At 35.5% G+C, this 24,757-nt stretch overlaps 1 protein-coding gene and 1 pseudogene across 5 annotated transcripts in view; one reads left to right on the top strand and one right to left on the bottom strand.

The window, feature by feature from the left end:
- The window catches only part of Ift74 (intraflagellar transport 74), a 109,422-nt gene extending 94,307 nt beyond the window's left edge, over positions 1 to 15,115 (top strand). For 2 of the 5 annotated variants that reach the window (XM_063252089.1, XM_063252099.1), the window contains exons 17-20: positions 7,180 to 7,343; positions 7,855 to 7,980; positions 11,389 to 11,449; positions 12,018 to 15,115. In XM_063252089.1, coding sequence (XP_063108159.1) covers positions 7,180 to 7,343; positions 7,855 to 7,980; positions 11,389 to 11,449; positions 12,018 to 12,142 — 476 coding nt within the window. In that variant the 3' untranslated portion in view covers positions 12,143 to 15,115. Of the gene's footprint in view, positions 1 to 6,479; positions 6,551 to 7,179; positions 7,344 to 7,854; positions 7,981 to 11,388; positions 11,450 to 12,017 lie in introns of those variants that run through there. The other 3 variants (XR_010048465.1, XM_063252108.1, XR_010048464.1) reach the window with 2 other exon arrangements.
- Positions 15,116 to 19,390: 4,275 nt separating this feature from the next.
- Positions 19,391 to 22,777, bottom strand: LOC100736162 (ubiquitin-ribosomal protein eS31 fusion protein-like; annotated as a pseudogene).
- Between the last annotated feature and the right edge of the window lie 1,980 nt (positions 22,778 to 24,757).

A 24,757-nucleotide genomic window follows, 5' to 3' on the forward strand; every position in this document is an offset into this window, starting at 1 on the left:
CTACATGTATATTTATCCTCTCTATATTATAGGGAAAAACAGATCATAACAAGACAACAAAACAAATTCCTAGAAAAATATGCAATGAAAAAGACACATAAGACCACAATATTAAGTGATCTACTGTAGTTACTATGCTTTCTCTTGTTATTTTCAATAGACTTGTCCACATTATCAGGCTTAATATAGTTAAGCATACTATTACATAGCTATTTTTATAAAAACACAACTTTGAAAACATTGTAGGACTTGAGAGTGGTTAGTAATTAAAACCGGTATGGATATCTTTTACATTTTGTCATCTTCAGAGTAGTTGCCTCTACTTTTAGGGTTGATACTATCAAGTATACCCAATTCAAATAAAATCAGCCAAGCCAAAACCACGGTCTAACGAATCAAATTCAAATAAGATCAGTCATAGTAAGACAATGTAAGTAATACAGGGTTTCAGTTTAAGTTAATAGGACATTAAGGATAGTACCATAGTATAACTTGCTATTTTTGGGTCAGATGTCTGTGCCCTCAAATCTGATATGAATGGACAGACCAGAACAAATTAAATTCAAACTAAACAGAGACTACTGTGACTTTTAAATCCTGATACACTATGCCTCTTTTAATACAGTGTATCAAAGCTATCAATACTAAAGATTATAGCTTACTGTCTCTGCCTCATGTCTGCTACTCCACTTTACTGCTATAATTTGTCCACCTTACTCCCTCATTCCACTGTCTGCCCCATTCATTGAGGCCTCTCTGCCACTGTTGCTGGAATCCTGGTATCCCTTCCTCTCTCTCGCGTGCAGTTCCTTCTTGTCTTGGAAACATCTTATTTCTCCATTAATTTTGAGAGAGAGTTTTTCTAGGTACATCAGTCTTGGTTGCAAATTATTTTCTTTCAGGGCTTGGACTATTTCCCCCCCAGGCTTTTCTCAGTTTGAGAGTTTGTGTTGATAAGTCTGTTGTTATTTTGATAATTTTCCTGTTGTAGGTTATCTGCTTCTTTTCCCTGGCTGCTTTTAGTATTCTGCTCTTTTGGTGGATTTCTGGAATCTTGATTATTATATGTCTGGGTGTAGATCTGTTTTGGTTGTAGGTGGCTGGAGTTCTGTATGCCTCATTTATCTGGATATCATTTCTTTTTCCTTTAGCTTACGAAGTTTTCCTTTAATATATCTGGGAATATTCTTTGTATTTCATTTTTAGTTGCTCCTGCTTTCTTGCTCACATGCTTTATTCTTAAGTTATGTATTCTTTTGTGGTCTTCTAGCCTTTGAATTGTTTCTTTCTGGTTCCTTGTTATTTTTAAGAGGTCTTTTCTTTCATGATCATATATCATAAATCTCTGTTCAAGTTTCAAAAGGCTAACTTTAGTTTCTGTCAAGTCATTTTGCCAGTTTTCAGTGGAGTTTTTAAGTTTCCTGGTAATCTCTTCGGATCTGTTTCATGTATTCTAGGTTATGTTTAAATTCTTCAGAAGTTTCTCTTTCTTTTCTGAGTTCCTCCGTTCTTCCATCTGTGTTCTCTTGGGCGGAGCTTAGCATTTCTTTAATTAATCTCCTTATATCTTGCCTCACTTGGGTCAGAAGTACAGTTTTAAATTCATCTATGTCGTGAAGGTATTTATTTTGGCTGATGCTGTGTCTAGTATTGGATGGTTACTGTGCTGGTTTTCTTCTGTGTTTACTTCTCCTGGGCTTATTTTCTCACATTCTGCAGCTGGAGATTTTTTTTTTTATTTCTATCTCTTGTCATGTTTCTGGTTTCTTTCAAACTGGAGTGTCCTGGGGATCTCTGGCCCTCTCCGTATTGCTTAGGGCCTTTCTGAAGCGTGCTGATTGGATTTTTTGCTACCCTCCCCAATTTGTTGTTACCTGAGGTACAGGCAGGGATGCAGGGATGGTGCAGGCTAGCCTCCAGCCTCTGTGCCAGTCAGTCCACAAATTAGGCTATATCTTGTGGATGTCACAGATTTTGGTATTTTGTATCTGCTTATTGGGTCCCAACTAGAGGCGTGGTTCAGCTCCAGCAGATCCTGCCAGTTCTCTCTGTGCCAGAAGCAGCTGACTAATGTCACCACGGCACAGGGCTCTGCCCAAATCCCAGCTGTCCTCCATCAGACTTCTCTGCACCAGGAGCAGCTATCTGATGTCACCATAGTGCTGGGGTCTGCCCAATTCTAAGATGTCCTCCACCAGTCCTCTCTGTGTTGCTGACACCCTGAGGGTGCTGGGCTCTGCCCAATTTCAAGATGTTCTTCACCAGTTCTCTCTGTGTCACTGATGCTGCCATGGTGCTGGGCTCTGCCAAATTCCAAGATGTCCTCCAGCCAGGGACAGCAGCCACGGGGGACCCAGTCCCTAGTACTCACCGGGACTCAATGCAGATCTTTTTCTTGGGTCCACTGCACACTGCACTGCGTGTCTTCACTGCATTCCCGGCACAGCATGGATTGGTCAGAAAACTGCAAGGTGTCTGGCTTCCGAGCTCCGGAGCTTCTCACAGTCTCCTCCAGTGCAGCTAGGCAGCCCTGGCTGCTTCACGGGGTCCCAGGTCTCAATTTTCAGCAGTGGCCAAAAGCCATTACAGCTTTTCTTCTTGGATCCACTGGTCAGTGTGCTGCGTTAAGGGAGCAGGATTCGCAGACTCCCATTATCGGCAGCCACAGTCTTAGAATGTTCTTAAATCCCCCGACTGCGCCTAGTACAGCGTGGAATGGGACTCAGTGAGTACATCAGGCTTCAGCTCTCCATCTGCACTTTTCCTTCCTTTTCCCAGTTTTATTTTTCCCTTCGGTTACTGCCTTGGTTAATAAGAATCATTATCCATTCATCTGGCCCTCTCCATGTTGTCATATTCTAGCATCTAATATGATTTCTTTGCAGAGACTCTCCGCCCAATCCCCTAGCAAGCCACCATTTTTGAAAACTCTGAACCTTTTATTTTTGAGAAGGTAAATGCCCAGTTAGATGGATTTGTGTCTTTCATGTGGAGTCATTCTCGGCTTGAGCATAAAATAAGAGTTGGAATCTTTCCATCTTCGTAGTTAGAGAAATAGCTGGGTTTACTTTGGTTGTGCTTTTCTTGAGAGCTTTCTGCCCATGCGGCTCACATTGCCTCCGACTCCCCTCTCTCTGCTTCTTCCTCCTCGCTGGTCTCCCTCTGGGTGAGGGCTCTTTGTATTTGCAAAGTGTCAAAACTGTCTCTCTGATCTTTATAATTGTCTCTCTCATATGAGATTTCAGTTTGATTTGTTCTTCCTTTTCCAGAAGTTTGAGATTCAACATTAAGTACTTACAATATTTTAGTTCAGACTAGACCAAGTTTCAAGCTGTAGAACTTTTTCATTTTGTAAAATTGAAAGTTTATCCCTGTGGAACAAAAATGGGCATCTGAGATGAATATGCACTTCTCAGATGAAGAAATATAAATAGCAAACCAATACATGAAAAGATGCTCACCATCATTGATTATTTGAGAAATGCAAGTTAAAACCACACTGAGATTCCACCTCACTTCAGAAAGAATGACTTTCATCAAGAAATCAACAAATAACAAATGCAGCAGGAACTGTAGGGAAAAGTGAACCCTTCTCCACTGTTGGTAGGAGTATAGACTGGTGCAACCATGGTGGAAATCAGTGTGGAGAGTCCTCAAAAAACTAAGATTAGAGTCCCGTTTTACCCAGATATTCCCCTTCCCAGAATTTAAAATATCATACCACTGTGATACATGTATACCATGTTTATAGTAGCACAATTTGTAATAGCTAAACCTTGGAAATAACCCAAATGCCTGTCAACTGAGAAGTGACTTAAAAAAGATTTTTTTAATACCATGAAGTACTAAGCTATAAAGGATAAACTCGTGACTTTAATAGGTAAATGTATGTATGCAACTTGAGACCATGCTCATAAGTGAAATCAATCAGACCTCCATAAACATCATATTGTCTCACAAGTGCAAGAAACTGTAAATAAGAATCCAAAATGTAAACTAGATATTGTGAATTGGAAAGAAACTGTTCAAAAGAAAAGAGAAACTGTGACTGGAGAAAGGGGAAAAGTATGAACAGAAAAAGAAAAAAAAAATATATGTATACAGAAGTTAGTTACAGTATTAAGTAGTTTCTGAGAAGTTCACTGAAAAGTTTGTGCTAATATTGTTGGGACAATATTTCATGCTTGTATCTTGTACTCTGAATAACTATTATAAAAATAACAATGGGCAAAGCATTGATTATTGTTACTCTCCTATTAGCCTGTTTTGGAACCCTATTTTATTGACATTTTTTTCTCTATTAAAAAAACAGAAGCTGGGTGTAGTGGCTCATGCCTGTAATCCCAGCACTTGGGAGGCTGAGGCAGGAGGATCGCTGCGAGTTCAAGACCAGCCTGGGCTACAAAGTGAGCTCAAGGCCAGCCTGAACTGCATAGAGAGACCCTGTCTCCCAAAGACCAAAAAAAAAAAAAAAAAAAAAAAAAAAAACCACAAAAAAAACAAAAACAGACATTTTCTAAAGGCAGATACTAACACAGTAAACAAAGTGTGTCTCTTTCTTGCTTTTATACTTTGTGTTTACATTTCCTTTAAAAAACTAGTCATTATATTTTTGCTAAAGATGTCGAATTGAAAAATAATGAAAACTTAATGGAGATGAAAATGGAGATGAAATGGAATTCTGTGATAAAGATTGTGCTGCAATTTTTCCTTACTAAAAGTTGAATTGTGTGACTGTTATTTTATAAATAAGTTTTTGTAAATTTGAATCGAGCATATACATTATTTTCCTCTCCGTACATCATCTCCCACTTTAACAAAGTTTTTATATCTGAATGTATTCATAAGAGGCTTACAACATTTTTGTTTAGAGGGAAAATATATTTTTTGTTTCCTTTCTGTGAGTTGCCAAGGGGCAATGTTGCTTCTTGGCTGGAAGGTGAAAAAAAAAATTCTTGAGATAATGTAGCCTTCCAAAGGGTCACTGTACTGAAAAGAGATACACTGTCATCTATGCTATAAAAATTTCAGGGAAGTGAAGCAATTAGTTAAAAAGCTTATGAAAGGATTCTTAGGGAATTAATGAAAAAAAAAAAGATTGGAGAAACATTGGTGCACGGCATAGTAAAGAGGCAAACAATCGTTTAGCAGTAGTTTTTGTTTATATTTTTGGAAAGGAAACTTCAGAGAGTAAACAGATGTGCTGATGGCACAATATTTCAGAAACATTTCCCTGGGTCAAAGTGGTTCCTTCTGAGATTTTGCTACTATGTACACATTGCTTGGTAAACTTTGCAACTTCATAGCATATCAGAAGGAACTAGACTGCATCCTCTTCCTGTCTCTTCTCTTGGAGAAGCTTTTAGCTTTTCAAGGGGATCTGTTGTTAGAGATAGATAAACCTTACCCTATATCAAGCCATTTACTCCTTTTTCCTAGAAAAATCAGTTTGAATAGATCTTAAATGTATTTTCTTAGTATATACTCAAATTAAATTTGCATTTAGTTCTATAGCTTTATTTCAGGCAATCAAAATATCTATAAGCTAAGCATATTTTCTAGTTAGAGCATTAAAACATCATAAACCATAGTGACTTATTCAACACTATAGTAATGTAACTGTTTCCAACCCTAGAGATATGAATGAGTTCAACAAAATAAAATCCTGCAGCACTGATACACGTGGTCTTTGTGTGATCAACACATGATGGAAGTTAAATATATTATAGTGAAAGACACATTGCCACTAATCTCTTCAAAATATTTCCCCTTGTTTTGAAATACTTATCCTATCAGTCTTAGCAATGTATCCTTTATTATGATGTTATATATATTTGTATATAAAATGTCAGTGTGGTTTTTTAAAAAGCTTAAGGGATAAAGGAAACGTTCAAAGAGTAATTATACCAACTTTCAAAGATTTGGTTATACAGACACCACTTGTTAAATCAGTGACTTTTTAACATTGTTATTCATTTGTTACTCATTTCCATTTCAATATGAACATTGGATGTTATTAATATTCACCATGCCAAGTTTCTGTTATTTGGTCCCAGGTACTGTGCTTTGTTAGCTTTGCACTTTATATACTTTGACTGTTTTCTCTGCATTTTTTCCGTCTTGGTTGGCTCCTAATCCTTAAATCTCTGTCCTTAGAAAGCTTTTCTTCATCCCTGCCATGTGCTCTTCGGATACACTGGTCAGCTTTTCCCATAGTCATCCAGTTTATTGTGAATGGTTACTCAGTTGCCGGGTGCTATCTCTGAGATACAGCTTCTTGAGTGAAAACAGTGTTTGTGCTGACCTCTGTCATGTCCTCACCGAGTGGCACACACTTTTGAGTGAAAGAATGAGAAATACATGCATATGTGCATAGTCAGTCCTCATTGTTCATTGGTCCTATTTGTGAACTTTCCTGTTCACTGAAATTAATTTGTAACTGAAATCAATACTTACAGCTTGTTCATGGCGATTCATAGGTGTATGCAAAGTGGTGAAAAATTTGAACAGCCTGACACACACAGTTCCCAGAAGAGGTTGAAAAAGGCAAGTTTGTCTTCTTATTTCAATTCTTATTTAAAATGGCCCTAAAGTGAGTTGCTGACAGATGTCTAGGGTTCTGAGGTCAAGAAGACTGTCACATGCTGTGTGGAAGAAATGTGCACGGGATAACTTCATTCCACATATAAGTCCTAGTGTTCATGGCCATGTTAAATACCAATGGATCAGTGAAAAATGTTTCTAAACAGAAACACACGTAAGACAGGATTGTGTTTTGAACAGCTGACAAAATTGTTGTGACCAGAGGCTGTATTCCCCTGAGGAGCAATAGGAGGGTTTGCTGACTCATTATTTATGGTGACTTTATAGAACATAAATATTGCAAATATTACAGCTTGAATGTACAATGTATGCAATTATAATATAAGTAATGTTGTCAAGTATAACAAAAAGCTCAAGTATGTGTTTATGTTTGTATGAGCATGAAGTCAGGCATGGCTAATATGTATCAGGTTAGACTGGTTAATAAGGAGATAAAATTTCTTTTCCTAATTTATCTTTATAGTGTTTTATTGGTCACAATATTTCTCTTACAGATACTTTTGAAAAACATGATTTTTAATTGCACTTTCTTATGTGAAAGAAGTAAAATTTTGGCCTTAAATTCCTATTTTTCAGACAGTCAACGTCTACAGTTGGATCTACAGAAAATGGAGCTCCTGGAAAGTAAGATGATAGAGGAACAACATTCTCTAAAAAGCAAAATTAAGCAAATGACAACAGATCTGGAGACATATAATGATTTGCCAGCTTTAAAATTATCAGGTGAAGAAAAGAGAAAGGTAAATGCCAACACAGTCCTACAAAGTTGTAACGCAAATTTTTTTATTGATTATTTTTATCTGTAGTTCATAATACTTACTACTTTTAGCTGATTGATGCATAATTAATTTTTACATATGTAATTAGAATTTACAGTGACTTGAAATATTAAAAAGCAAAAATTGAAAAAAGTATAAGCTACTACTTAATGCACAGTATCTTAAATATGAACTCTGTTAAATGTAGATTTGATATATTTCTGTACTGAAAACTTGTGTCTTTATTGCCATTTGCATTAATTTAGAGTAAACTTTGTGGGATATGGACAGACATGGAAGTATCATTATTAATACAGTTGATATCCACATAGCTTTTAATGTACCTCCGAGAATATTTTTACAGTCTTAGAAGAATTATGCTGTGGTATAATTATCAGAGTACAATCAGTGAAATTATTTAACACAAATGTGATTTGTATTGGCTTATCACACACTTGCTGTAACTGCTGTTTACTTCTGTTTGGGTCTTCAGAAACTGCATCAGGAGAAAACAGTGTTATCAACCCATAAGAATGCCTTTAAGAAAATAACAGAGAAGCTAAACAGGGAATGTGAGATACTGAAAACACAATTACAAGAAAATGAGACACATTCTCAGGTAAAGAAATTTTAATTGACTTTGAAATAACTTTCTTGTTTTCTTAATCTATATTTTTACCTCTAACTACAATTTATTTATTTCTTGCTCTGAATCCTTTATACAGTCTGTCTTTCAAACCATCATTCTGTACCAATTTCCCTCAGGATGAATTGGCTCCTCTTCCTTTCTTGTCCTCAATGAACCATAAAAGGCCAGTTCTGGCACTCTTAGGCACTGTTTTTAGTACAACCACTATGGTATGCTGGGTAATAGCTTGAAAAGTTTTCAGAAGTAAAGCATAAACTTCTAATTGCAGAGGCAGAAATTTTGAAAACCCCTTAAAAACTTATAAATAAAATAAACCCCAATAATTAATATCCCACCATGCAACACAAAGTTCGTGTTATGATTTCATTATGAGTCCTTATATGTATATATTACATATACATTCACATTATGTGTGCACATACATTGTACATATACATAAATACATAAATTCTCATATTTATAGAAATTATATCATGTTGTACAAGTTATTTGGAAGTTTGTTTTTTTCTTTTAACTACAGTTTATATGTTCTTTATCAAGGGACATTTTTAAAGTATGAATCTTAATAGGTATAAATATTATAGTACATAAAGCATAATGTGTTGAAACTATCCAATTGTTTATTTTGCTAATTTCAAGTGATAAAACTGTTCTGAAGTCACATGTTAATGTGCACCTATAATTCCAGCAGTGAAGATGGTTGAGGCAGGAGGATCATATGTTTGTGCTCTGGCTGGGCAACTTAGTGAGACCCTCTCTCAAAATAGAAAATAAGAGAGTCAGAGATATAGCTCAGTGGTAGAGTACCCTGGATTCGATTTCTAGTACCACCAACAAAACAAAACAGTTCTGAATAATGCTATGAAGAATAGTCCTGTCATAGAACTTTTTGGTTCACATCTTCAGTTATTTGTCTAGGATACACAGACAGACAACTTCAGTCTGCTTTCATATGACTTAGCATGTTGATAATCACCTGAACAATGCTTGAGATCTTCCAGAGTGTGAATTTTGAGAGGACAGAGACATTGTCTCTTACTTTATCCCCAGCATTGTTAATTTGCATGTAGTAAGTAATTTTTGAATGATTGAATGAAGCATGTGTCATACCTAAAATCAGTAATTGTGGTCAGAAAAAGGTTAGTCATTGTTATATCTATATTATCAGTTTGCAAATATGATTAACACTGAATACATTAAAAGTTTCCTCTTCTTTATCTAGTTATGTAAGGCCCCAGACATTCATTTGATTGCCCACTAAACAGAGACAGTCATTATTAACGTTTTGCAGATTTTTTCTTATATTCATACATTCATATTGATTGTATTGTCACAAAATATTAATTAAATCTTTCTATACATATAGCCTTTAAATGTTCACTATTTTCAGCCTTTTTTCTTTTTTAATAACATTTTAATGATGATAGCTATATCCCTGTATGGATGGACCATCTGAAAAAAGATTTACCTTATAGTCCTGAAAGGAGTGTGGTCTCCCGAGAGTTTACCGCAACTGCCACAAGCTTAGAAATCACTAATTTCTATATTCAAATTCATGTGTCAGTTATTCTGTCTCTACTTCATAATATGCAAATCTTGATGTACTCTTATAAGTAGCAAAATTATCTTTGCTTTGAGTGGGATGACTCCTGGAAAGAATCACTTAGAGAAAGTGAATAAGATCACTCTTTCAAATGGTTCTTAGGCCAAAGAGTGTATTTTATGAAAAACTTACTCTCCTCTCCTACTGAATTAGATGTTTTAAGATGGAAGATACTTGACAAATGCTTTTTATTAGGAGTCAATCTGTGGCTCCTTTGTTTATTCCCATATTAAGTGCTAGTCATATCTTAGCTTTATTTATCGATAACTAGAAACCGTATCATAAGCCACAATTTTAAATGCTTCTCTGATCTCACCTGGTCAAATCCTATCTCTTAATCTTTTACAACTTATTTTTTTAAAAACTGGGTTTTGGCATATATAAATAATTTTATATAACAAATGATTTAAATAAGTTACAGAGAAAACAAATTTTCAAACCTAAGCTTGTGTTCGTGATGTCTTTGGAGGTTTAAAGGCAGATCATTATACTTCATGTAGAAGTATAATATAAAAGAAATTTGACCATTTGACCTGGTGTTACTTTTATATCATTATTTGTATATCACTTAGGAGGTCTGTTGCATTTTAAGAAGGCCACCTCTTTGTATAAAACAAAGACAAAAAAGTCTAGTCCTTGACTTGCAAAAGATTATTAATGATTTATTGCCAAAAATGCTGACTGCTTCCTTAATATCATCTTAACTTCAAGGTCCTGTTTGGGTGAGAGAAGGAGAGGGCATTTAATAGTATTAGCTTGTAGAGTTCACACAGTAAATTAGTTATGATTAACCCTAATGTCTAGATTTATCTCTTTGGAGGAAACAATAGAATGGCTGCTGCATCAAGACTGAGTTTAGGCCCTGAAAATAATTTTAATGTGAGAGTAGAAAAGAATATTTTTCAGTTATCGTATTTTCAAAAATGTTCATTACTTTTTTGAAATGTCTAGGCAGAACACTATCTTAGGGTTTCACTTTTTAGATAGTCCTTTGCTTAGGAAAAACTATGTGCCTCTTAAAAAAGAAAGACCGTAACCCAGAGTTACAGGTTAATTAAATCAGAAAAACAATTTAATTCTATAACAGTAAAATTGTCTTCTGAGGAAGCAACCATCAGTATAATATCCACATTAGTTTCCTGTTGATGCAGAAATTATTGTAACACTGCCAGCATTTTACAAACCCTCTTACAATCTTCACACTGCAGCTCTGCTCTTATCACAGCTTGTGAAATTAGACAGGAAATTTAGCCCTGGAAATAAGGAAGTTTTTCCTATATAGCTAAACCTTTGACAGTGTTAGAATATATATTACTTTTGTCACGTTAAATTTCCAGATTTCAAGGAGAGATACACATCATGTCTCATTTTTCTTTTTTAGGTTCTCTTAGGAAAAGGAAAATCATAAATTGTCATTTAGTTGGCAAGTTTATTGTTATAATAAACATTTAAATACTTTCTAATTAAAGCAATATAGAGTAAAACCTGCTACAGGATTAAACATTATATTAACATATTCATTATTGTTTAATTTTTCCTACCTTTACATCTATTACAGCTTTATTTCAATAAAATTAAAGAAATTAAGATTTTAAGTGTTATTATTTTCTTTAGTGTTTTGTTTTTTTTTTTTTTTTAAAACCAGGGATTGAACTCAGGACCTTGTGCTTGCCAAGTAGGCACTTGTGCCACTGAGCTATTTTTTCCTTATCCTCTTGAAAAACTATATAATTCAAACAGGAGCAACAGTTAACATTTTGCTTTTTTGTTTTTAGCTTACAAATTTGGAGAGAAAGTGGCAACACCATGAGCAAAATAATTTCGTGATGAAAGAATGTATCCTTTAAGATGGCAGATCTGTTGGAATCTGTTACAAAACTGGTTTGTCTAGCTGCATCACAGAACCATCACCTCAAGATATCCACATTATGGTTTATTAATAAAACAAGTAAAAACTGATGTGTAATCTTTACATAGAACTGCAAATAAAGCTGAAAAATAAGATCTATTTTTAAAACACAATGTATCAAATATAAGCCTTTGGGTTTATGTCTAATTATCTAGGATTGTCACATTTCTTTTCATATACATTGTGCAAAGACTGGAAGCCAAGGCTTTGGCATTCATAGAAATCACTTGGAATAATTCTGTTTATTTAAATTACAATCAGTTGCATGCCTTTACAGTGAATGAAAGTCTACATTATTTCCTAGGAAATTTTTTAAAGACTCAAATGAAATATAAACCAGTACTCAATTTATGTTTAAATAATAGTAAAATAACATACCAAATTTTTAAAATAATTCTAATTGTGCTTTTTCTGTACTACCTTATATTCATTAGACAAGACCAGCCACATTTGAATGTTTTTATTGACAGTGTTTCACCTTAACGCATATATCAGTCATAGCAGCAAAGAGTCAGGAAAGTGATTATCAGCAAATCATTAAAAATGTGACCAAGCAGGTTGTAGAATACAATAAAAGCATTGTGGATGCTCTACGTACCAGCAGCAGGAACGGCGTCTAAACCAACCAAATAGTTTCTATAAATGTTATCCTCTTGATGCTAAACTTTGTAAAAGATGACCAAAAAATTAAAATTTTACCTTTCAAAATCTAAAATTGCTGGATGCTATAATATTTCTGGTCTCTTTAAAGAATAGTATTTTAAATGGTTTAATAGTTAAGAGTTTTTGTACAAAAAAAGAGTCGTCTTCTTTCATGTGATACTTACATTTGTGTTGTGATTGATAAAAGTATCTTAGAGAATCAAGAGCTTTTAAAAATGACCATTGAGATTCACTTAGCTGTATAATTCAACTGTGGCACCAAGTAATATCACTTTTCATGTTTGACATAGGAGAGATACATGGAATATCTGATTTAGTTACTTAAATCAATTTTCTTTGTAGAAAAAGTAAGATAAAAGAGAAATTTTAGCACGAGTCTTCTTAGAAGGGAATATTTGATACATATTATTTAGCATATAAAATAAACATACACCATGTTCTGTTTAGAAGATCTAGAATTAAAACCTCTAGTCTCTATATTCATAAAATTTTTTTCACATACATACACCAAGAGAAATGGCATTTAAAAGAAATATTGCACTTGTGCTCTTTTAGGCTCTGGCTACTGCTCTTTATTTCTACCATGGAGACTGTATTATAAAGAGGACCTAAGACGTGCATTGGTGAACACATCTGAAAAGAAAGGCCACAGGTAGTTTAATCACATCATACGCAGTACACTCCAGGGGAGTGGGGCGTAGAGTCTAGGAGACGTCGTAATGACAGCCACCCTGTCCTGTGAAACAAGAATGAGTCACTTTGGCCAACATCAAACATCCTTTAACCACCTACCAGTTTACCCCAAGCAACTCTTGGGCAGCATATTTGTTTACATACTGACTATCCCAGCGTCATTTGGGCAGGTGTCTTTCAACCAGTTGATTCTTGTATAGAATAAATTTGATAAAATTGTCTTTTTTTTTTTTGGTACTGGGGATCAAGCTCACGATCCTGTGGTTGCTAGGCAGGCACTTATACTGCTGAGCTAAATCCAAAATTGTCATTTTTATGTTCTCTGTTGTCTTACAAAAATTAATAAAACAAATGCTGTTTTTGATCATCCTGCATTTAAATAATTAGACTGCTAAGTGGATTAAATCCACTCTCCTTTTGTTCTGATAATGTGTTCACCAAGTAACTATTTCTCAGTATATGTAAAACATAAACATATTTATTTTAAAAAAATAAAACACCAAAAATGAGCTTTTTAATGGAGATATCATTTATACACTATAAACCTTATTTATGTGTTCTGATTGTATAACTGTTATGGTTTGTGTCTGGGTGTTCCCCAAGCCTCATGCAGTCATAGAGGTCGCTGAGTCTAGCCTTTGTGATTGGATCATTGTCTAGCGCTGGGATTGGTACTGCAGGTGCTGTACCCGCCCATGGGTGGAGCTGGCACACAATATAGGAGAAGGAAGGAGGCTGCTTTCCCTTTTTGTCCCTTTCACTCTTGTTGCTTACAGTCATCTTGAACAGTTGCCCCTCAGCCGTGCCACCCTGCTTAGAGCCAGCTGAGTATGAACTGAAACTTCAAAGGCTCTAAGCTAAATAAACCTTTCCTTCCTTCATTTTGAGCATCAAGTATTTCGCCCCAGCAGTGAGAGAAAAGTAACCAAGACAAGAATGTACATATTTGTCACTATAAATCAGTGAACTTTAGTCTGTGTAAGTTTAGGTAAAGGAGTGAATCTTGTTAAGCTGGTTATCCCTGGGTTACTAATATAACTGAAAATCATAGATGGTGATGCATTCATTAGAGTGGCATTCATAAAATGTATTTCTCAGGTGCTGACTTCCTTTAATTATTAGTAGGCGTTACATCATCAAAGAATTCATGGTCAAAGAAGTTTTGGAAACACTGTAAAACAAAAGTGAATTGTTTTCTTTCTTCCTGACTATATTATATATTAACTATATGTTAATAGTTATATATTATTTTCTTCCTGATTATATATTATATATTAATAATTATATATTGTTTTTCTTCCTGACTATATGTTATATATTAATAATTATATGTTGCTTTCTTTTTTACCATGTTGTTTAAATAATTATTAATATGCTAATATAATAAACTCAAGAGTATACAATAAAGCATTACTGAGAAGTATTTGTCCACAGAGCAAAGGCTGAGTCATGTGAGACTTTAGTTAAAAAAATAATGATCTTTGTACAGCAAATAGATTTTATCAGTGACATAATTTCCTCAAGTCCTTTGGCTCACTTTTTCGCTTTATCCAGGTGACATCTAAGTGCATTGTTTTGTAGCCACCATAGATTTATTTTACTGTGTATGTATGGACTTCTGCATTAGAAATTGATGGATGAAAATGTTTACCAAATCTAAATTCCACAGGAAAATGCTTTCTTGGGAGTCAAAGAAATGAAAGCTGAAGTTTAGTTATAATAACAAGTAATGAATTTTGATGACAGTGTGCCAAACCCTTCATTCATTCATGAAGTATTTAGCACACTTTATTGATCGGGACCCTTTATTGTATAATAAAGTTTTAGCCTGGGTTGCTAAAACTGATCGCTTTCTGTAGAGTAACCACCACAGGAATGCGAAAGCATATGGCTCAGTCAGGAGAAGCAGCTCCCACAGTTTCTCATCACTGACTCTACTCTGTAGAATTTCCACGGAGGAAAGGGATCTGGGAGACCTGTTGATAGGTAATCTTTACTTTCCTTATTTCAAAACAAATTCAAAAGCTTTGCTTTTTGTAAAGTTTATTTCTACTTAAATGTTCTTCACTGGTTATTGTACCCATTCTAACTAATTACCAATTTTTACTGAATTTTTTTCCTGACTGATGGAATTGTAGGTGATTTTAATCTTCCTCAGGATTTTTTGTTTTCAAAATTTTGATTATACAGTACAGTTGGAGATGTAATGAAAATTCAAATAAAATTTATATACTTACTGTTTTGATTTGTGTAAGGATATATGATGGTGCCATAGTTTGGATATAGTTTGAATGTCCCCTCAGGCTTCCTGTGTTACACTCAGCTCCCACTATAAAACATTACCAGGGTGGAAACTTACTCCCAACTGTGGGTGTTTAGGTGGGGCTCTTGGGTGTGGTTAGGATTATATAGTCATTAGGGTGGATTTAATCCTGGTAGCAGCATTTGGAACAAAAGATAGCATGCATAGTGCCTGTGTCACTGTGTGGTGCTTTGTGAGACCATAGGATTCTGCCTGCCAGAAGGCTGTCACCTGACAAGGTCTCCAGACTTTGCACTTTCAGAATCATGATCCTAAATAAACCTCTTTTTGTTGTTTTGTTTTTTGAGACAGGGTCTCATTTTGTAGTTCATGCTGGTTTCGAACTTGTGATCTTCCTGTTGCCTCAGCCTCCTGAACACTACTATTGAAGGCCTGTACCATCACTCCTGGCTCCTCTGTATTTTTTTTAATAAAGTAGCTTGCCTACAGTGTTTCATTATAGTAACATGAAGCCGATTAACATAGGTAGTAAAACAACTCTCAGTCACTGAGTCAACTAGAACCAAACCAATCTTTAATAAGAAAGACTGACATATCTCATATATTTATTTGAGGGGAGCATAATTGAACAGGATTTTTAAAAACTGAAACATTTTATCAAGGAAATTCTCACTAATGTTACTTCCTTCCTCAGAGATTTTCAACAAATCTAACAATCTTCTCTGCTGGGATAGAGCAGGAGGTTAATATCTGCAAGTACCAGCTCTTCCTCACTCATTCACATCATTCACTGAGTTCCATCAGTGTTAAAATAACACCTTGAAAGACCCATGGAAAGAAGCTGCAGACTGAACAAACATGTTGAGTAGTTTTCCTAAAGATCAACATGGGAAAGCTAGCAGTCTGTTTTTCCCCATCCTTATCTTTTATCAACAAATACATATTCTTAGTATTCTTTTTACTAACTGCAGAGTCAGAGGTTTAGGACACAAAGTAATGATACTCATCCTACAGAGAAAACTCTAGTAGTGGTAGCTCCTGGTGTTGTTTGGATCTGCAGTTTCTCTGTAACTCTTTCCTTCTGCTACACAATGCCAGCATAAACAACAATGAATTACAGTGTTTACACTTCAAGAAAAAAATCAAGTACCACTAGAGAATTATAGTAATTTTTAAATTGACATTGCATCTTTCATTTTCATAAAAAGCAGGTGTTTGTCTTAAAATTGATGGTTTATTGTTTGAGAACAAATTGAATGATATTTAAGGAGATAGTTTATAATACAAAGGTAAAACCTTTCTATGTCTTACATGTCTATTTCATATATTTTTATTTTATTTTATTTATTTTTGATATTGGGGATTGAACTCACAACCTTGTGCTTTGCCAGGCAGGTGCTTGTTCTGCTGAGGTATATACCTGACTATTTCATATCTTTTAGATAATACTGTTATAAAAATTAATTTTGTTGTTCGTAAGTTTGAAAAAAAAATTTTAGCATGATCTAGTCTTCAATATGCTAAAATGCTGCATGTTAGTCTATTAGAGAAATACCTGTAAGAATAAACCTTACTGGATTAAAGTGTTGTTCTGTTTTGTTTTTTGAGACAAGTTCTTGCTATGTGACTCAGGCTGCTTTGGAAACTACAGTCTTCCTGTCCCAGCCCTCTGAGTAGCTGAGTTTACAGATAAGTACAACCTAATCCAGATGGATTCCGTATACAGTATACAGGTTAAGTGTAAATTTTGGGTTAGATAGCGATAACCATGGATTTAAATCCAGATTCTACCCTTAGTTTATTATATGACTGTGAAAAGGGTTGTTTTGTTTAGTTTTGTTTCACGCCAGCATCTTCATTCTTTAAAGTGGGAATAATAGTGTTTAACTCATAAGATTGGATCAAAGAGTATTTGCAGAACCCAAGGTTTCTTACATACATTGTGCTCAGAAAGGTGGCAGCATTAGCAGTGTGTGACAATGATCATTCCCTTGCATGTGTGTCACAATGCAGTCTCATTTGTTTTGCCCTTTAAAGTAAACCAAACTGTCTTCATTGCTATAGCTAGACATTTTACTGTGTTTTAAGAATGTGCAGGATATGTTTTTCTATTCAAACATTAGATTAAAAAGTCTGCTTTTTGGCCAGGTATGTTGTGCATATCTGTAATCTCAGCACTTGGGAAACTGAGGCAAGAGGGTCAACCTGAATTTGAGGCCAGCATGGGCTGCATAATGAGTTAAGGGACAGCCTGAATTACATCTTGTTTCAAAAAAAGAAAAGAAAAACTTTGATTTTAAGTGTTCTCTTCAAAATATTTACTGAGTATATTTATGTAATATATGGTCAAAGTTTAAACTTACTGCTAATATTTAGAAAATCTCAGATTGTATTTTGCTGCCTCAGTCTCTTGTCTCATAATGTATTATAATGATTATGAAAATTGGGCTTTGTGCCTTTAAGGGGCTTAGGGATAACCTGTATAGAAATAACCTACTTGATGACCAAGACTGTTTTGCTTAGTCATTTTTTCTGTCTTCCTGCAAGTCAAGTGACTAAACATAAAGGAGAATCTGTCACAATAATACCCATTGGAGAGTCTGATACACAAAAAATATGGAGGAAGAATGAGTCATAATTCAAGTTGTCCGTTACCTAAAAGAGACTAAGACACATTTAATAAGACTTTGGTAAGATAGAGAAAAGAACTAAAATCTTCAAAATTGGTTCCTTTATTTCGTAAGCTGTTTGTAAAATAGTGTTCATGCCATGTTAACATGGTAATGAAAGATAGCTTTATTAAGATTATTTTTGGCAGAAGGTAAAGAATTACTATAAAGTTAGCTAGTTAAGACTAGAAGAAAAAGCTGAGCTAATGAACCAAATTGAAATATCTCATTTCCATGTTACCATTTTCAACAGATAAACTCATTTTATTAGAGGAAGTCCTGGCTGACATGAAGGTGAAAGTTGAGTTGATGCAATCTGTAAACTTAATTTTTTTTTAATCAAAGGAAAATAGAGTTCATTTTAAATGCAAAATGCAATTTCTCCTTCGGTAATTAGCTTCTTGTTAAAATGAACTTTCCCTTAGTGTGCTGGGGGGGGGGAGCTGTCTCAGTGTCGCCCAGCCCCCTTCACTTCCCCCACCCACCCTGCTCACGCCAAGGACAAAGCAGGGACCTTGTGTCTCAGGATTAGGGGAAATGGTTAAGAAGGAGAGGAAAAGAAAATTGCTTTTCCAGCTTCTCCAACTTCCCATGTAGTGCACAGAGAAAAGCAAGCATCCCTTGGGAGGAAATAACAAAAGTGCCAACAGTAGATGGATGGATGAAGCCTGCATCTCCAGAGTACTGGAGCTGCTGCCTTTAGAGTATCAAAGGAGGCTTCTGTCCATTGCTTCTGTGTTTTATCAGGAGACCCAACGCTGGTCTCCTGCTGGGACCTCTACCCTTGAACCCATTCACTGGCTCGGTACCTTTTCCTGCTAGAAATATCAAAGACAAAGAAGGGGATCTTGTGAAGCTGTCAAAGTACATTTGAGATAGTTAAATCATAGGAAGTATTCTTGAGAGATCCAAAGCACAGCTAAATGAATAGGAGATACAAGTCTTACAAAACCACTCATTTCTCTATACAGTGGCTCCACCTAAGCCAAGAAGAACAAAGCCTCTAGGGAAAATTCAGGACTGGATGGTACTTCTGTCCAGTACTATTTCACTGAGTGTAGATTGGGTTTCTAGTAGATTTGAATAATACACTCCAGTTTGTCAGAGTTTTAATCCCTAAACTACTTCATTACCTCAGTGTTGAAGCCTCTGTCTCTCATCAAAAACTTTAATCTACGTAACACTGAGCAAATGTTCATGCTCTTCTCTTAATTACTGTCTCAATAATGAAAGAGAATGGGATATGACTTGGTATATGAGCTAATAAAAATTTTTTTAAATATATGTCGGACTGTCTGAAATCCCATACCAACCTAAGGTGTTAGCATAGTGTGGCCATAGCCTCAGAGACTGTTACGCTAACTAATAGACATTTCCTGATGAAGACAAAACTCACCCCTAGCATACTGTCTCCCAGTAAGGTGCAATCCCTGAGATTTTTCAGTGTCCTTGTAGGTACTGTTTTCCCATGGACAGACTTTATTTCTCTTCTATCCTGATAAAAGCATCCACAACACAAACATGATGAAACACTTGTTTAATCTTTTTTTTCTTAGCTGAAGTCTTGTATTGACTCATAGTTACTTGTCTTCTGGTTTGTTGAAGCAGTAAGTCAAAGGGCACTTGCCACAATAATGTCTTTCAAAGTGGCTCACCATAAAAACTCCAGCACAACATTCATCAGAAAGGCACTCTCAATGAAGGTGACTAATGTTGCCATTTTCATCCAGCTTACAGTATTTTAGAGCAGTCACCTTAACCTTGTTTCTCTTTTGCTTATTCTTCTTGGTAGTGGTGTAACACTTCTTCCTTTTCTTGGTCCCACCGCAGAATCTCAGCACAAGATGAAGAGTAGACTCCTTTTGAGTTTTGTTGTGATCAATTTGTCCATCTTTCAGTTGTTTACCACCAAAGATCAGCCTTTGCTGATCAGCAAGAATTCCTTTGTTATCCTGGCTCTTGGCCTTTACATTTTCTATAGTGTCCAAGGGTTCAGTCTCAAGTGTGATGGTCTTCCCCATAGGGTTTTTATGAAAATCTGTATCTTGGAGACAGTTCCATCTTAGATGAAGAGAAAGTGAGGTGTAAGAGTGATAAGACAGGGGAGAGGGCCACATACAAGCTGCATTTCTTTAATCTTTAAAACAGCTGTGGAAATCTAATCTCTGGAAAGATACTCCTCTTGCTGAAAGAAATGTATCCCTTGATTTTGCTCAAGCTAGTCTCGTATTTCCATGGTTTTTTCCCTTCACAATCGTGTTACTCTGCTTTCTGCCATTACTGAGGAATGTGGTGTGGGAAGACTGGAGTCTACAGCAGCGCCTCTGCTGCTCTGTCTCAAGGACCTTGGGCAAGTCACTCGGTCTCCCTGAGCCCATTTTTAATGGTAAGAGACTCAACTGTGTGTGTGAAATTGCTTTGATGTATAAAATACTTAAATATTTAAAAAACAAAATAAAACACATAGATACTGTATTTCTTTAACTCTCCAAACACCGTTACATCTACACAGACGTCTGCATGAGTATTCCTTCTTTCATTTTCAGAAGCTTATGTTTTAGAAACATAGTTACCAAATTCCTCTTAAGAGCAGTCCCTTTTCCATGGAAGACTAATTCTTCTGCTGGTCCTTATCATTATCCAGTCCAAATTCTTTGTTTTTTTAGGTAAGGATCTCACTATGTAGTTCATGCTACCTTTGAACTCACTCTGTGGTCCAGGTTGGCCTCAAACTAGTGGTGAGCCTCCTGCCCCAGCCTCCGGATGCTGGGATTATAGGTGCATATGACCATGCCCAGCACTATTCTGAATTCTTTTGGAACCTTCCTCTATTATTTTTCCTACTCTGACGTCAGCTGTCTCTCCATTAATGACACTTTCAAAGTTCTTGAAAGACTGCTCTAATTCGCATTCTCTTTTCTGAACAATATTTCTTTGACTTCGCTTAAACTGCTCTTGTTAACATAACCAATGATATCTTAATTATTAAAATGAGTGTACTCTCTTTATTTCAGTATAATTTCTATGTAATGTTTAATATTAACAACTTCCCTCTTAAAACTTTGCTTTCCTGAGACTTAGGGTACCAGTTTCACTTAATTTTCTTTTTTGTCCATCTTCATTTTTTTCTACATATTTGTTTTCTGCTTTACAAGAGACTTAGGTAATCAACTTGCCAGATTAAATAAATCCTTTCCTTTTAGCTATTGTAATTGTCTCAGAGTTTCCTGTGTGTCAGGCTAACTTCAAACTATGGTAGTGATTTTGTGATTAGCATAGCTGTGTAGTGAACACTGGATCTCAGTTACAGCAGTCTTAGTCCAAACTAACTATATTTCATATGTGTACTGACCATAGTGGCTATACCTATATAGCAAGTATTAAGGATTTAAGGGTTTTTATTCTGTTACAAGAGGATGAGCTACTGGTGGAAGCCAGATGATAGTTGTATTAAATAAAGGAAGTCTTGTAAGGGGGTGGCTTTTTTTGTGTGTGAGATTTTAATATTAAGTAGGACTTATTTTCTTTCTTGAGATTATTTGTAGACCTATTTCATTGAGTAATCTTAATTGGCCCAATAATAACTTTTATATGTAAATATTTTCAATAGGAATATGTTAAACATGGAATCTGTAAAAGAAACTAACAATTATGCAAACTCAGCAATTAAAAATAACAGTTTGTGAATTGTGTCTATATTTAAACAGTATTAAAACACTTACAGCCTGTATTCATAAATATTTATATAATAATATTTTCTTCATTTATCCATTTGTCTATCTAGTAAACTTTTATTACTAGAATTGGAAAGCTTTGAATTATAGAAGCTATTCTAAGAAAGCCACTAAACTAAGGTATCGTTTGAAAAGGATCAGTGGATAGATGAGCTTTCTTCAAATCTCTTCTCTACTGATCCCATTTGTTGTATGAAAAAATAATACATGAGAAATTCTGAGCATACTATTATATTTAAAATAATATCTACACTGGAAACTAATGAGACTTTAGACTATGTTACATATAATTCTCAACATTTATTTTAATGACATGATTTCTTGATATGCAGCAAAGTGTGAAACATTATCAGGTAGTAATATGAGAAATGGGCTAGGTCGCACAAACAAACTCCGTAGAGATGTAGAGATCTTGTTACCTTGTGAGTTGTGATTGTCTCCCTGCCCCCTTCTCAGCCACATTCTGCTGCCAGGGCTTCCTCTCACCTCGCAGATCTCTGGCACTCATCTCTGCAGAGGAAGGAGTGGGGATGAAGCTAAGTGGATTAAAACAATGGGGAAGGGAAGAAGACGGAATAAGCGAAGTACCTTGTGACCTTAAAATAACGAGCTGTGTCTTCCTGTGTCTGGTGAACTGTCTTTAAAGTTCCAATGATGAAGCTATAAAAATCTTGAGAATAAAGGCAACATCCTTGGGCTAAGAGCCTCATTTGAAGCACATTATACTTTTGAATGTAAGTAAAAAATCACGTTTCAGTACATTTGGAAGATGAGAAATAGATACAAGGTAAGAATCTTACAACTTGGTAATCATTATCTGTAACATCCTGAAATAATTTAAATCAGTTAATAAAAATCCAATATTTCCCCTATTCCCATCTATTAATGAGATAATGAGAACTTCTTGGCTATGATAGAAATCAATTTCCACCTTTGTTGATTCATGGTGAAACTGCTGTGTACATGGAAATTATGCAGAAATTTAATGTTTTGTATATTAAGCAACAACAGTGATTGAACAAGGAAAAATTCAGGGGAGGGAAAACTTCTAAATGGCTGTAAACTAATGCCTCCAAAGACATCCACAGCCTCAAAAGGGGTTTTGCAAAATGTGACTAAATTACGGATTTTGAGATGGTTAGATTATTCTGCATTACCCAAATAGCCCATCTGTGTGTCCTTGTAAAAGGGAGGAAGGAAGCTGGACGTGGTGGCGCACACCTCTAATCGCATCATTCGGAGGCTGAGGAAGGAGGATTGGTGCAAGTTTGAGACCAACCTGAGTTTACATAGGACGACTGTTTAAAAAAAAAAAAACCAAGTGAGTGAATAAAAATAAGTGTAATATAAGGGAAAGGAAAGAAGATTCGGAGAGAGGAGGGAGGATAATAAAGGCTGTGGCTTGAGTGATGTGAAGGTGGTGGAAGAGGTTTGCTGAGAAACAGCAGCAAAGAGCTGGGAAAGACTAGGAAGCAGGACCTTCCCCTGGCATTCTTTTGATACCTGAACTAACATTTTTTTTTTATTTAAAGAGAAAAAAAGGACATAAAATGACCGGCACAGCTCCCCAATGAAACAGGAGACAGGAGATGCTTTTGTGGGCGACAGTTAACTGCTAGTTTATTTACGCGGGCTCTGGTTTATATATTTGGCCGTGACCAATCACAGGCTGCCCACAAGGAAGCAGGGCGGGAATGGGATGTAGGCTCTGGCTACTATATCCAGCTGTGGCCAATCAGGAGTTGCCACAGAGTACTGAGTGAGCGCGGGGTGCGCACGGGTTGGCTAATTTAAAGAGGGACGTAGCGCATTGCGGAAGCTGGCGTGGTCCTTAGTCCCGGGTGGGGTATGGTATGTTGAGCGCCTGCGCCCAACAATAAAAAAACAAAGCAGTAAAAGGGTACAAGTAATACAGAATTTCAAGAAAAAAAATACAGTAAGAAATCACCAGTTAATAGGTTACATATTATCTTCCCAGAAAGTTGTCCAAATTACAAAATTAAAGCATATAAAGTGGACATTCATACAGTGAAATTGGAGACAGTTCCATGCAATGATCCAGCAAAAGCTTAGTAATATGGTTTTCCATCCTACACACTTGAACATACCTGCGGTTATATCCCTTAGTCCACCTTCCTTTCCTCTCTTTTTTACAATAACAATTAGACTTTTTAGGTTTTATTACTCCCACAGTTCTTATTACTTTTTTTGCAGAGAATAAAACCAAACGTGACTAAGCAAAACAGAGTCAGAACAGAAGGGTGGGCATAGTACATGATGCAAAAATAGAATACCAGGTGATCAAAAATGGTTACCATTGTGCCTCTTGCTAATTTTTAAATTGAGTTGCCTATATCATCAGGTATAACAGAATTGATCAAAATAGTACAAAACAAGACCAATAAAACCTACACTGGAGACCTTACAGGACTTCAAAAAAGGGATAATAGTCAAACCATAATGGGCATCATAGTGTATCTTACTGCCTTCAAAGTGGTTGCCTATACCCTCAAACTGGATACTAGCAAACAAAATAGAATATAGAATAATCAGACAGAACAAGATGGGGAGAGCAATACTGGGGTTCAAATCAGGTTAATAGGAAAACCAACAAAGTTACTATAATATGTCCCGTTATTTTTTAATTTAATTTTCCCTTAATTAAAAAGAGAAAATAGGTTAATTTAAAAAAAGGGGGGGATTGAGATAAGAGAGGACATTGTAACAGAACAACACAGGTCAGAAACGAACACTTCAAGAATCATTGTGTTTCACCACCAGATAATCTAACATAATAGTAGTCACCATAGTGCTTCTTTCCTTGAATTATTTGAGTGTAACTTTGTATGCTATAACATCAAGCATGTCAAGACAGTGTGAAGCCATTCAAGAGAACGTAAGAATTACAGGGTATTTAGAACCAGCTAATAGAAAACGAACAGCGGTTTCTATATTATCTCTTTGCCTATAAAGAATTTTGTTTATACTATAGCATATAGTGAAATATAGTAAGATACAACATGTTAAAACCAGTGGAAACTGGTTTCTGAACTGTAACATTTGCATTGCTATTAATCACTATTTTTTGGTAACATGTTACAGCATGGTTAACTAAACATACGGAAGTTTCCAATCAACTATTATTTGGGATTAAGAGCAATTCTCAACAAGGGAAAGAAGTGTAATTGTCGTATCTTTATGTCTGAAGTGATT

The sequence above is a fragment of the Cavia porcellus genome, unplaced genomic scaffold, assembly GCF_034190915.1.
Source record: "Cavia porcellus strain 051 isolate PalLab524CR breed Dunkin Hartley unplaced genomic scaffold, mCavPor4.1 scaffold_1, whole genome shotgun sequence".
Taxonomy (NCBI): Eukaryota; Metazoa; Chordata; class Mammalia; order Rodentia; family Caviidae; genus Cavia; species Cavia porcellus.